We start from the raw sequence: 14,332 nt of genomic DNA, 5'->3' as shown, positions 1-14,332 counted from the left end.
AGCAGGAGTAATTCTTGGCCAGTTATTGAAGTCAGTTTTTATTAGCATCAGACATCTTGACTGTGGGATCAAGATGTACTTTTACATGGCTTTTCAGATTGCTTGCAGGAAAGATACTCAGCTCTGAGGGTAGGAAAAATACAGTGTGTACTATTATTGCTGGCATTTTTTTCTGTGTTCCCCTCCAATTAGCGTTAAAGGGATGGGATTGTTACTTGCGCGTGAACAGTGTGGGAATTGATAACTGGCATTCCTTTTATAGGGCTAGATTTGGCTTCACAAAGAGTGGTGAGTTAATCAGTTGCACCTGCCTCAGCACTGCAAGATAACCCACTGAAACTGTTCCAATGTCATCATAACATTTCACAGCAAGTCTGCTTTCTGACAATCTACAAAGAGGCAATGGTGTTGCTTCCTAGGAGCCATCACAGCCTAGGTCAGACACCAAAACCTAGCCTCCTGAGCAGGAGAAACCTTTATGCATCTGTAACTCTATGAAGAATAATTTTATGAAGAATAATAACACTCTTTAATATGTATCTGCATGACGTCTTGTCCACTAAGGTAGAACACTACCCTGACATCATGGCACCCATGTCTACTTCTATCAATATTTTACTGGTCAGAGTAAGAGTCTATAAATCACTTTACACGGTCACATATTTCATACATTTTTCTGCATGGTAGCCTTTTTCTTAGCTCGCTTGGACTTCCAGATGAACTACAGAAGACGCACTGCTTTCCCATATATACCCAATATCATACAAGCTCTGATTAGAGGAAATGTGTTTATTTGAAGGGCACAACCTCATTCTTTAAGTACAGCAGTGCTTTTAAGTACTATTTTTTTAAGTACTTACTCTGTGAGCCATTAAAGCATTAAACTAGTATTACAGCCTTGCAAGGGAGTTGAAAACTTACTCAAAACCACATATTTGAATAGCTTTATTGTGAAGTGAGGTAAGGTGAGCGGGGAATCTTCTGCTGATTAATTTGGCAGTGAAGATGACATCAAATGCTAGAGGTCTGCTTCACTTCCCCTTTTTTTTGTATTGTATGTTCTTGTCCACTCTGTACTTAGGGCTGACTGAGATAGGAGGCAAGACTGCGCTCTCTTTTGATGGCTGAAGCATATGGCTGACAAAACTTAGCACAAAATCTATGAAGACCGAAGAGTGTCTTACTCAGCTCTTAGGCCATCTGCTTGTAATCTTGGCGTTACAGCAAAAACTCCATTGAGACCTATATTACTGTTTTCAGACGGTGTAGCTGTTAAGTTGTTGAATGCCCTGAATTCCATAAATATCTTTGTGCAGTATCAGACTTTTTTTTTCTCTAACTGAGATTCTGACTGTGGTGTGGTTTTTAAAATGCCTGATTATCAGATTCTATGTTGCTTCTGTAGCTTAAATAGTCAGGATCTGTTTAGCAGTCTCTTTGGCCTATCTTTGTGATCTGTTTGGCACCTCTCAGCATGGTGATAATTGGCTTTGTTTTTTGTCTTTAATCTTTCTCCTTTTTTTGCTTCTAGTTCTTTGCCATTTGACAGAGATGTGACTTATGGTGTGAATCCCTTGGAATCTTTGCAATTCTGCAATAAATGTTTACTGTGAAAAAGTCTTTCTATTGGCTATCTTTATCTTGGCTAGAAGAATGGATCTGAGATACTTGATACTGCTGCACTCCATTGGATGCTCCATAAGGCAGTACTACAGCAGCATTTTTCTTAAAGGCAGCCTTGATATTTATTTAAACCAGCTGGCTAATCTGAGGAATGTGTTAGTACCTGTATCTTTGCTTGGTTTAATTGAAGCTGTTGGTTTGTCACTTTTGCAATCATGTCCAGGCATTCTAAAGGACAACTGTTTTCCTTAATGTAGTGTTTAGTATTTTCTGGCTAATATTAGTTTATACTAATAGCAGCTAACATATCATGTCTAATGAGACTTTGGATGTAACTCTGACCTCCTGCACCCCTAAGAAGATGCTGCTGGCAGATGAAGAATGAGCAGTTATTGTATTGTGTCTAACTGGTCACTAAGATGATGTGTAAATTGTGGCTTTCAAGGACTTTAAATCACGTAGGAATTAAAGAAGGACTTTTCTGGCTTCTATCCTGGCCAAATACATAGGCACAATCTTAATTGCTTACAGAGCACTGGATTTCTTGAAGATGTGCTGTCAATGGATTGCAGTTACATAAAACAGTCAGAGTTTGGCAGATAAAATTGGTTTAATAGTAGATGTAGAGATTTTATTTTAATTCAGTAAGTATTTCAGTCAAAACTGTAGCTGATCGTACGTTCAAATGGGAACTTCTTTCTGTAGGTCACTCTCCACCAGAATTTTGTTGATGATATCTTCAAATTTATGAAAAAAAAAAAAAAAAAAAGATGGAATTATTTGATTTGCCTTGCCAAGTAGTAGTTATATGGTTTGTCACAAGTCATAACCAAGTTCTGTGGTTGTGAAAAGCTGCTCCACACATCTATTCTCTATTTAAAATAGCAAACACTTTTTGCCCCTCCTTTTTCATTCTCCCAGAAAACTTGTTGGCCCTTGAAATGCTGCTGCACTATACAAATGAAACAATGTGGGTTTTTTGTTTGTTTGCTTGTTGTTGTTGGTTTTTTGTTTGTTTACTTGTGTTTTGTTTTTGTTTTTTTTTTCCCCACTGGTTAAAGTTTGATGGTACTTAAAACCTATGGTGTAGGTAAAGTTGCATAACTGTTTCAAATACTTATTTAGAGCGTGGCTTCCTGGTTTATAGAAATGAGTTCTATACAAAAGCTATGTTTTTGAATCAATACATTTATGGTTATGGAGCATGACAAATAATGCTTCTTCAGGAAAAATGAAATATGAACATAGAAACTAGATTAAAGAGTGCCTGATGGCTTTCTGGTTTTGGAGCTCAAATAAGATAGGTTGATTAAAATGAACTTTAATTTCTAATCAACGAAGCAAAAAACCCTGTCCTGAGAAGGGCTGCTTCTGTTTTAATTAGCTGTGATCGTAACAAAAGTGTCTGACTGCCAGATATTGAAGACATTGGGATGTACTGAGAGTACTATGTTATGATGCAGTAGCTTTAATGTTAAAATACTTTATCTTTGAAAAGTGCATATCTTACTTTACTTATCTTTATTCTATTTGGATATTAATCCTCTTGAAAACCTACAATAGGTCTGTGAAAACTGTAATTCTTGTTGCAAAGGAAATTTGAATATCCTTACTTCTTGCCCAGGTCAGGGCTATGAACAACAGCACAAGAAATTCAAACGTGACTAAAATACTAATTAAAATTACCTTTACGTGCTCTTTAGAGTTGCTGTAAATGTAAAGGTTCTTACAGAATAAACTTCCTATATAGAACATCCAGATCTCACGCAGATCTTTCAGCGTGTTTTAGAAGTAACACTAAGGTACTTATTCTCATGAAGAACCAAGCACAAGCCTACTCCAATATAACTGAAAGGTCTCAGCTGTTCTTTTTCCGTTCTTCCTGTTGCAGTAATTTAGAGGAATGCACAGGAAAAAATAGCTCAGCAAACTTGAACTGAAACTCAAGGTGGCCTTAACTTGAATTTTTACTCTGTTTAGGTCCATTCTGGTAGCTTGTTTTCTTACAGTTTTCATTACATAACACCTGTTACCAGTGGTTAAAGCCTTTTTTTTTTTTTTTGTCTCCCTCTTAGTTATTAATTTAATAGAACAGCTGGTATCTGAAGGGAGTTCAATATTCTGTAGAAAAATAAAATGCTATTTCTCAGGGAGTAGAGGTTTTTCTCTTACTCTGTAATTCAGTTCTATTCCCTGCCTATATCTCTAGTAAACTGTATCTCAAAATGTTGAATAGGCAGTACTAATAGTCTAATTTTGAATAAATGGAAATACTGAATTCTGAAACTAGAAAGCTTTGCTACATAAATTGGTGGGTGTAGTTTGAGGAAGAGATAAGATTAATATCTCACTATAAGCTTTGTTCTTGTTGCATTGTTTGGAAATCTGCCTTATCCTAAGAGCTGATTGAAGGTTGAATGTAACTTATTTTCTGTTGCAGATGAACCAACACGTTCCTTGAGTGGTCTTATCTTGAAGAATAATGTAAAAGCACACTTTCACAACTTCCCAAATGGGGTAACTGACTTCATTAAAAGTGAATGTCTGAACAACATTGGTGATTCCTCTCCCTTGATCAGAGCTACTGTAGGTGAGTTTGGTCTTACTGATACTGGTAACATTTTCAGGATGCGGAGTATATGGGTTGGAGCCTCACTAGGAGGCTAGAGTTAGTAAACTCCTGAAACTGTTTGCTTCTGATAATTGTTGCAACTTCAGAATGTTTCAATGCAGATATTCATGTTCAGTATGAATACATGAATATGTGCAAGTTGGACGTATTTTTGCTTCCTGTTTTCTTAAGTTGATTTAGGAATTCAGTTCACAGCTCTTAAAATATAACTAAAATAAGTTTACTTGAATCTATGAAAATTCAGCTTGTTGCTGTTTTTTGTACCTGAAAATAGAAACAAAGGTCTGACCTCAGAACTATTTCAGCACTCCATTTGCTTCAATTTAATACTTCTGTAATACTTTCTTTCCTTCCCTCTCCACCCATGTATGCACATACATTCAGGGAATCATAATTACTGTACCATGTGTGACATACATTCACGTAATGAGCTTCTGCTGTTAAACACCTCTTCTAAAAAACAGTAGATAAATTGTGGTGATTAGAACATCAGCTGTAAGTGCTTTTATTTTTTTTCTTTGCCACATGAAGTTCTGATTTCCTAACTATGTTTTAGTGCACCTCTTCCATAAATTGTTGCAAGCGTGCATTATTGTTATTTTTATCAGCAGAGGTTTTCTTCTGCCTGCTCTTTGAGAATATGATTTCCCTTAATTATTACAGTCACTGCAGTAATTCTCCTTGTCCACTCCAAAAAAAATAGAAAAAAGGTAAAAAAGCGTTAATGATATAGTTGATTATAAAAGGAAGAAAGAGAGCCATGTGCCAATTCAGAAGAAATTCAGCTCATATCAACTGATTCCTGTTGGCTCAGCAAGCATATAAAATAATATACCAGATACTGCTCCATTAGAGTCACTTGGTTTTGTTTTTATCTTCTCTATAGGATTGCTTCCCCAGACCACTATACACTATATTATTTACTCTTAGGTTTTACTCTCTTTGTGGGTTTTTGTGTTGTTTTTTTTTTTTTTCAGTCTCATCACTTTTGAGGCTGATTTTTATTAATGTCCCATCTCCTTAACAACAGTAGAAACTTTCAGACCAGAAGTTGTGCTTACTATTTGTTCATAGGACTTGTCAGTGGCCTACAATGGAACTTGATATTCCAGCTCCATTTGGAGTGCTGTCTTAGGGCTGTTTCATGGTTTGGTGGTGGTTGCTTTTCTGTAGGGGTCATTTATATGCTTTCAATCAGTTCTTTGATTTCTCCTAGTAAAAGTAGTGTGTGGGTTAATAGTTAAATTACTATTGAGTTGTAAGTGATTGCAGGATTATTCAGTCATATACAAACTCTGAAGATGCATACCAAGTGATCAACTGTGAGCATACGTACATAAGGATTCCTACTTAGCACATGTTTTGCACCTTCCTGTGTGAAGTCATCAAAGACTTCTGTCTTAATAGCGGGCTTGGTCCAATACCCACCAGTGACTTGATATCAGCAAGGTGTAAATGTGTTACTACCTACCTACACAGCTTATTAGCATATGAGCTGGCATTTACTAGTCAGAGCTGCTCTTTCAGATGAGTAGTTTTTTGCTGTTCAAGCACAATCAATTTAATGGGACAACCATAATTAAGATCTCTGTAATTCTGAGAGGAAAACAAGCAAATACAGCAGCATCAAAATACCACCAGAGAAGTAAAGAAGCCTTCGCTCCTTTGTGGTCTCTGGTATCTGGTGCTAACCAGACAAAAGCTAATACCTTTTGATCAAGATGGAGGCAAGCTGATAAATTCTCTTGTCAGAAGTCATCTCACAGAAGAGAATGAATACAGCAATAGAGACAGTGACTTAAGATTGAATAGTAAATGTGTTATTTTTTCCTCACTTAGTGTTACGCTTTTTTAACCCCAACATGAGAAACTGTGCAAAACTTCTATGTTCAGTGTAGTACAGATCTTAAAAACCCTCAAGACAATGTTAAAATGTGGATTCAAATTTAAAAAGGACTGCTGCATGTGTTGAGGACCCACCAAGTTAACCAGTAAATTAATGCATTTATTTAGAAGGTGTTTGACTATTAGAACTTCCCAGGAATTCTGCTTTGGTCAGGACTGTACCTTGGTCAGGTCCTGCCTAAAAGCAAAAAGCAAGCAAGTAAAATAGTTAGACTAAGAGTAGTGGCAGGATGGAAGAGCTTCACTGTAGAAAGGAAAGGAAAGTTAATGATTATTCTGTGTGGGGCAGTTTTGTCATGAAGTTTGGTGTTTTAAGAATTAAGGAGTTCAGAAATCAGATTTTTAGGAACTACAGAGGCAAAACACCACCTGGAAGAAAAAAAAAAAGCCTTCCACTGTTCTGTTATTGACATGAAAGTAGTGAAGCATAGCTGCTTTTTCTTCATTCTCAAATTTTTTATGGTAGTGTTGGTGCGATAAATTAGGGTTGTGTATAAATGAAATAATGAGAAAATGATGCTGTCATGACAACTGCACTTCTATTTTAACAAATTCTGACATCCCTCTGGACTTTCTCATGTGTTGGGCTAATAGAGTACCAAGATGCTGCTAATGTTATATTTCACATTTGTCAAGTGAAATAGCAACAGATTCGTATTGGTGATTTGAAGTTCATTACACATCAAAGACCAGCTTTTGAAGATTTTTAGTTTCAATTGATAATCTCGGAGCTTAGAATGTTGGTCAGAAGGAGAGGCCCGCTTTAACTCTCAGGTCTGACTCAAACCTGTCAAAAGTCAGAAACTACTTTGTGAAGTTCAGCTTAATTGCACGAGCCAGCAGTGTGCCCTTGCTGCAAAGACTAATGGTATCCTGAGCTGCATTAGCCAGCAAATTGCCAGCAGGTCAAGGGAGGTGAGCCTTTCCCTCTGTTCAGCACTGGTGAGGCCACACCTCAAGTACTGGATTCCTCAGGTCCAGGAGAGGGATTAGCATGCTGGAGAGTCCAGCAAAGGGCCACAAAGATAGTGGAGGGACTGGAGCACCCCTCCTCTGGGGAAAGGCTGAGAGAGCTGGGATTGACTGGTCAGCCTAGGGAAGGAAGAGAAGGCTCCATGTCTGTAAGCATCTGCAAGAAGTGTGCAAGGAAGGCAGAGCCAGGTTGTTTCCAGTGGTTCCCAGTGGTGGGATGAGGTGTAACTACCAGTATTAGTAGTGAATTATGCAAACTTTTAAATTTTGACTTGTATAAAGTCAGTAATAGTTCTTAAGCAGCTGTGTGGTTTAACTTGGCCGGCAGCTAACCACCACACAGCCGTTTGCTCACCCTCCTTCCTCCCTCTCTGGGATGGGGGAGAGAAATGGGAAAGTAAAGCCTGTGAGTTGAGATAGGGACAGTTTATTAAGACAGGAAAATAATAATTATGATAACAGTAATGATGATAATAGTACTACTAATGATAATGTGTACAAAACAAGTGATGCACAATGCAATTGCTCACCACCCACTGACCAATGCCCAGCCTAACCCCGAGCAGCCGGCCCCCCACCCCACTAGCCATCCCTATCTATTGCTCAGCATGACCCCATACGGTACGGGATGCCCCTTTGGGCAGTTGGGGTCAGCTGTCGTGGGTCTGTCCCCTCCCAGCTCCTGCTGCACCCCCAGCCTGCCCGCTGGCAGGACAGGGCAAGAAGCTGAAACGTCCTTGGCTTGGTGTAAGCGCTGCTCTGCAACAATTAAACCATCAGGGTGTTATCAGAACTCTTCTCATCCTAAGCCAAAACATAGCACCGTGCCAACTACTAGGAGGAAAATTAACTATGTCCCAACTGAAAGCAGGACAGCAGTCTTCCCTGTTCTGGTCCTCTGATTTGTTGTTCTTGGAATTTCTGTGTATACTGGAAATGGAATTAGTGACTCATTGGCCTGTGCTATCTGTTTGCTGGACCTGAATCAGCCAATCTCCACAGATGGTCACTGGATGACCTGCCATAGTATGAAAGCTCTTAATAGGTTTTTCGCTCTTAATAGGTTTTTCACTCTTAACATTTTTCCAGAATGGTTACATAAACATGGTTAAATTGTGTGTTCACAACTTGACTACTAGGTTGTGAGTTTACTGAATAATGATAACCATTATAAAGCACTTCCTTTGTTCAGTCTCATGACTGGAGTGCTGTGATGCCTGGCTATAGGCTCTGCGATGCCTGGCTATAGGCTCTTCAGAAGGGACAGGCAGCACAGAAGGGGTGGCGGTGTGGCTCTCTATATTAGAGAGTCTTTCGATGTTGTAGAACTCGAGGCTAGGAATGACAAGATCGAGTCCCTTTGGGTTAGGATCGGCAGGGACAACAAGGCTAGTGTCTTGGTCGGGGTCTGCTATAGACTGCCGAACCAGGATGAGGAGACGGATGAGGAGTTCTACAGACAGCTGACAGAAGTTGCGAAATTTTCAGCGCTTGTACTCGTGGGGGACTTCAACTTCCCTGACATATCCTGGAAGCACAACACAGCCCAGAGAAAGCAGTCTAGGAGGTTTCTGGAGAAAGTGGAAGATAGCTTCCTGACACAGCTGGTTAGTGAGCCTACCAGGGGTGGTGCCCCGCTAGACCTTCTCTTCACAAACAGAGAAGGACTGGTGGAGGATGTGATTGTCGGGAGCTGTCTTGGGCAGAGTGACCACGAAATGGTGGAGTTCACTATTCTTGGCGAGGCCAGGAAGGGAACCAGTAAAACCACTGTATTGGACTTTCGGAGGGCTGACTTTGGGCTGCTCGGGACACTAGTTGGTGGAATCCCTTGGGAGGCGGTTCTGAAGGGCAGAGGGGTCCAGGAAGGCTGGGCGCTCTTCAAGAGGGAAATCCTAATGGCGCAGGAGCGGTCTGTTCCCATGTGCCCAAAGATGAGCCAGCGGGGAAGAAGACCAGCCTGGCTCAACAAAGAATTGTGGCTTGAGCTTAGGAGAAAAAAGAGGGCTTATAATCTTTGGAAAAGTGGGCAGGCCACTAGGGAGGACTATAAGGATGTAGCGAGGCTGTGCAGGGACAAAATTAGGAAGGCCAAAGCTCATCTGGAGCTCAATCTGGCTACTGCCGTTAAAGATAACAAAAAACGTTTTTACAAATACATCAACACAAAAAGGAGGACTAAGGAGAATCTCCATCCTTTACTGGATGTGGGGGGAAACTTAGTTACAAGAGATGAGGAAAAGGTGGAGGTGCTCAATGCCTTCTTTGCCTCAGTCTTTAGCGGCAATACCGGTTGTTCTCTGGATACCCAGTACCCTGAGCTGGTGGAAGGGGATGGGGAGCAGGATGTGGCCCTCACCATCCACGAAGAACTGGTTGGTGACCTGCTACGGCACTTGGATGTGCACAAGTCGATGGGGCCGGATGGGATCCACCAAAGGGTACTGAGAGAACTGGCAGAGGAGCTGGCCAAGCCACTTTCCATCATTTATCAGCAGTCCTGGCTATCGGGGGAGGTCCCAGCTGACTGGCGGCTAGCAAATGTGACGCCCATCTACAAGAAGGGCTGGAGGGCTGACCCGGGGAACTACAGGCCTGTCAGTTTGACCTCAGTGCCAGGGAAGCTCATGGAGCAGATCCTCTTGGGCGTCATCATGCGGCACTTGAAGGGCAAGCAGGCGATTAGGCCCAGCCAGCATGGGTTTATGGAAGGCAGGTCCTGCTTGACGAACCTGATCTCCTTCTATGACCAAGTGACGCGCTGGGTGGACGAGGGAAAGGCTGTGGATGTGGTCTACCTTGACTTCAGCAAGGCTTTTGACACCGTTTCCCACAGCATTCTCCTCAAGAAACTGGCTGCTCTTGGCTTGGACTGGCGCACGCTTCTTTGGGTTAGAAACTGGCTGGATAGCCGGGCCCAAAGAGTTGTGGTAAATGGAGTCAAGTCCAGTTGGAGGCCAGTCACTAGTGGCGTCCCCCAGGGCTCGGTGCTGGGGCCGGTCCTCTTTAATATCTTCATCAATGATCTGGACGAGGGCATTGAGTGCACCCTCAGTAAGTTTGCAGATGACACCAAGTTAGGTGCATGTGTCGATCTGCTCGAGGGCAGGAAGGCTCTGCAGGAGGATCTGGATAGGCTGCACCGATGGGCTGAGGTCAACTGCATGAAGTTTAACAAGGCCAAGTGCCGGGTCCTGCACCTGCGGCGCAATAACCCCAAGCAGAGCTACAGGCTGGGAGACGAGTGGTTGGAGAGCTGCCTGGCAGAGAAGGACCTGGGAGTGATGGTGGACAGTCGGCTGAATATGAGCCAGCAGTGTGCTCAGGTGGCCAAGAAGGCCAACGGCATCCTGGCTTGTATCAGAAACAGTGTGACCAGCAGGGCTAGGGAGGTGATCGTCCCCCTGTACTCGGCTCTGGTGAGGCCGCACCTCGAGTACTGTGTTCAGTTTTGGGCCCCTCGCTACAAGAAGGACATTGAGGTGCTTGAGCGGGTCCAGGGAAGGGTGACGAAGCTGGTGAGGGGCCTGGAGAACAAGTCCTACGAGGAGCGGCTGAGGGAGTTGGGCTTGTTCAGCCTGGAGAAGAGGAGGCTCAGGGGCGACCTTATCGCTCTCTACAGATACCTTAAAGGAGGCTGTAGTGAGGTGGGGGTTGGTCTGTTCTCCCACGTGCCTGGTGACAGGACGAGGGGGAATGGGCTAAAGATGCGCCAGGGGAGTTTTAGGTTAGATGTTAGGAAAAACTTCTTTACTGAAAGGGTTGTTAGGCACTGGAACAGGCTGCCCAGGGAGGTGGTGGAGTCACCATCCCTGGAAGTCTTCAAAAGACGTTTAGATGTAGAGCTTAGGGATATGGTTTAGTGGGGACTGTTAGTGTTAGGTTAGAGGTTGGACTCAATGATCTTGAGGTCTCTTCCAACCTAGAAATTCTGTGATTCTGTGATTCATGCTTTTGTATCATAAGAGGCAATTTAAAGTGGATTCTCTGTTTACTGCAGGTCAGGATTTTTACAGTGCTTTGTAATTTTGCAGTCAAACCTGTCTTAGTGTTTGGACACGATTATTTCCTTAACTGGAATTACTCTCTGCCTTAGTTCTCAAGTCTGAGCCCTTCATGGTAGGAGGAAGAAACAACCAATGTTTGCATTTCGAAGCCCTTCAAATACCATTCATAATTAAATGTATTTCCTGTCTCTATGTTTGCCATTTCTTAATTCCTTTGTTCTTTGAGAAGACGGGGGATGGTTGACAGGGAGAGAGGAGAAAAGTATGAAATGTGTGAAAACGAAATCTCATTTCCTTCGTTCTTCTGATTCACTTAGGCATTCTGATAACAACCATTGCTTCAAAAGGGGAATTGCAGAATTGGCCTGAACTCTTACCAAAGCTTTGCAGCTTGTTGGATTCTGAGGATTACAATACTTGTGAGGTAAGGAGACTTATTTTGAAATAGATTATCTGATATTGATTATTTTTGCCTCTTCGTAGATACTGCTTATATGTATAGTATTTTCTGTTTGTATGTAAATACATATAAAATCTCTTCAGATAACAGTGGCTCAAATTTGGTACTTCCTTTTCTACCTTCACACTTTGTTCTCAATGTTCATTCAAATGAATGTTTTCTTTGCATAAAATCAGAATAAGGCTGCAGATGGATAGTTGTAGCATCTCAGGTGGAAAGTGTCCTTAAGTTACCACTCTGTGGTGCCTAATCATTTAGGCATTATCAATTTGACCTTGAATCTTCTTACTTAAATGCTTTAGTTGTTCATTTTTCATATGGCTTCGTCCAGAAATGTGATCTGTCATTGCTGTGTCAGGCTATTGTGAAGTGAACTCTTTCTTCAGTGTATGCGAAGAAAAAAAATTAAGTGTTATAAACCAAGGAAAAAAAAAGTCTTGTCTGATTTAAGAATAAAAAATAAAATTCTGTGATCACAACTTCAGCTATTTGATACTGTCTCTATAAGTATGTGCAGCATTTTGTATAAAATAATCCTTAGAGATAGAACGATGGTCCAAGGTATCATGCTGTTACATAATGTTTTAGTGCTGTTTTCCCAACAAACAGAAAAAAGCACTTAAAAGTGAGACTCAAATAGACCATCATATCTACAGTTCTGTTTTACCCTGTAATAAAATCGTATATAAACAAAATTAGATACTCCTGCACCAGGTTGTTTTTCAAATAAGAAACAGCTTTTAAGTATTTTCTAAAACAAAATTAAATAAATTAATATTGCATGCTAAAATTAAAATTAGCACTTGTCAGCTATTTGCCCAGCTTGAGAGCTTACATATGAAAGTATTACAGGATGAAAGCCTTCAAGGATGTTTCAATTTTACTCTGCATTTAACTTACTACATTTATTGTGGTATTGTGCTGAAGTTGCCTGTTCTGACATGTAGTTTTCTTCAGAATGTGAAAGAGCAGTTGTATGGTTTGTTTGTGTTTTAAACAGGGTGCATTTGGTGCTCTTCAGAAGATATGTGAAGATTCTGCTGAAATATTAGATAGTGATGTATTAGACCGACCACTCAATATCATGATCCCTAAATTCTTGCAGTTCTTCAAGCACAGCAGTCCAAAAATAAGGTAGGTTTATATCTTATACTACAGATCTATATTAAAAATATTATTTAAATGAGCAGCAAGGTTGATGCCTTGTAGATTTGTTTAAAATAGTCTAATTTGAAAAAAAAAACAAAATACAGAGTATATTAAGTTCTAACTACTACATTAATTTTTTCATAATAGTCAATGTGACAAAAGGAACACTTTGATATGCAAAATCATAGACTGTAGATTTGGAAGATGCATAAAAGAAGAGGTTGATCTATTAACCCAACAGACTAGCATGAAAATTGTTGATGCATGGAATCTCTGTGCCATTTGCTTGTTCAGGATCATTTGAAAAAACTATCTTGCATGCCTCATTCATTTTGAAATGACTACAGCAATGAGAGAGTCAAGAAATCATTTGCTGATAATTTCTGAGTTCTTTCAGGAGAATGCTTCTGCTTTTTTCTTCTAACTGCCCTGAAACTTATAAAGCTTTTTATCTTTCAACTGGGTCAAATTAAATGGGTTCATTTTTTTCACTTGAATACTATATTAATCTCTTTTAAGTAACATAAGTACGTCAGAAAAAAAAATCAAAAATTAACTTGTTACTGCTAGTATTTATCAACAAGAGCGGTAGCTTTTACCCTGAAATAAGCCATCAATGTGCCCTTGCTCAAAGAAGGTTAATGGTATCCTGAGCTGCATTAGCCAAAGTATCACCATCAGGTCAAGGGAGGTGAGCCTTTCCCTCTACTCCTCGCTGGTGAGGCCACAGCTCAAGTACTGTGCCCAGCTGGGTTTGATCTGTGTGATTACAGATCAGATACAAGAGAGATACTCGCATACTGGAAAGAGACAGCAAAGGACCACAAAGATAGTGAAGGGGCTGGAGCACCTCTCCCGTGAGGAAAGGCTGAGAGATCTGGGTCTGTTTAGCCTAGGGAAGAGAAGGCTCAGTGGGAATATCATCAATGTGTCTAAATACCTGAAGGGAACGTGCAAAGAAGACAGAGACAGGCTCTTTCTAGTGGTGCCCAGTGACACAACAAAAGGCAGTGGACAGAAACTGGAACACAGGAGGTTTTATCTGCTCATAAGGAAAAAAAATAAATGATACTTAACAGTGAAGAAGGGCATATTAAAATTTCACCATGTTGACTTTTATGTAATTGTTGGTAGTGGAGGAGATCAATAATCATAATACAATCAGAAAGAACATCCTTACATGCTGCTAGGAACAAGTGTGCCAGACATAGTCATCCTGCTCTGGTTTTTGTTTACTTTACATTCTGATTTTTACATATTTATTAGGTGTATTGGAGTATAAGGTGGTACTTAGTTTTTCTTGGTAATACTGTAGATGAACAGACTTTTTTCAGTCTTGCTTCTAGGTGATCTTTGGTCAATGTGATTTGATTCTGATTTTTTTTGATGCCTACGTATGGTTTCGAAAAAGGTTTTAAATCACAAAAATGTAAATTTTGATTGTTCTAGATCTCACGCTGTTGCATGCGTCAATCAATTTATCATCAGCAGAACGCAAGCTCTTATGATGCACATAGATTCTTTTATTGAGGTGGGTATGCATTCTTGGTGGTGGGGGGGATTAAGTCAAATTGAATGCCTGTT

At 40.6% G+C, this 14,332-nt stretch overlaps 1 protein-coding gene across 4 annotated transcripts in view; it reads left to right on the top strand.

The window, feature by feature from the left end:
- TNPO1 (transportin 1) overlaps nt 1-14,332 on the top strand; it is an 84,990-nt gene that overhangs the window by 36,450 nt on the left and 34,208 nt on the right. For all 4 annotated transcript variants that reach the window (XM_068668048.1, XM_068668047.1, XM_068668051.1 and 1 more), the window contains 4 exons: nt 4,064-4,213; nt 11,457-11,563; nt 12,600-12,733; nt 14,198-14,279. In XM_068668048.1, coding sequence (XP_068524149.1) covers nt 4,064-4,213; nt 11,457-11,563; nt 12,600-12,733; nt 14,198-14,279 — 473 coding nt within the window. The remainder of the gene's footprint in view (nt 1-4,063; nt 4,214-11,456; nt 11,564-12,599; nt 12,734-14,197; nt 14,280-14,332) is intronic.

This window comes from Anas acuta, chromosome Z, assembly GCF_963932015.1.
Source record: "Anas acuta chromosome Z, bAnaAcu1.1, whole genome shotgun sequence".
Lineage (NCBI taxonomy): Eukaryota > Metazoa > Chordata > Aves > Anseriformes > Anatidae > Anas > Anas acuta.
Note: the sequence above shows the minus strand (reverse complement) of the source record. Positions and strands in the feature narration are given on the sequence as shown.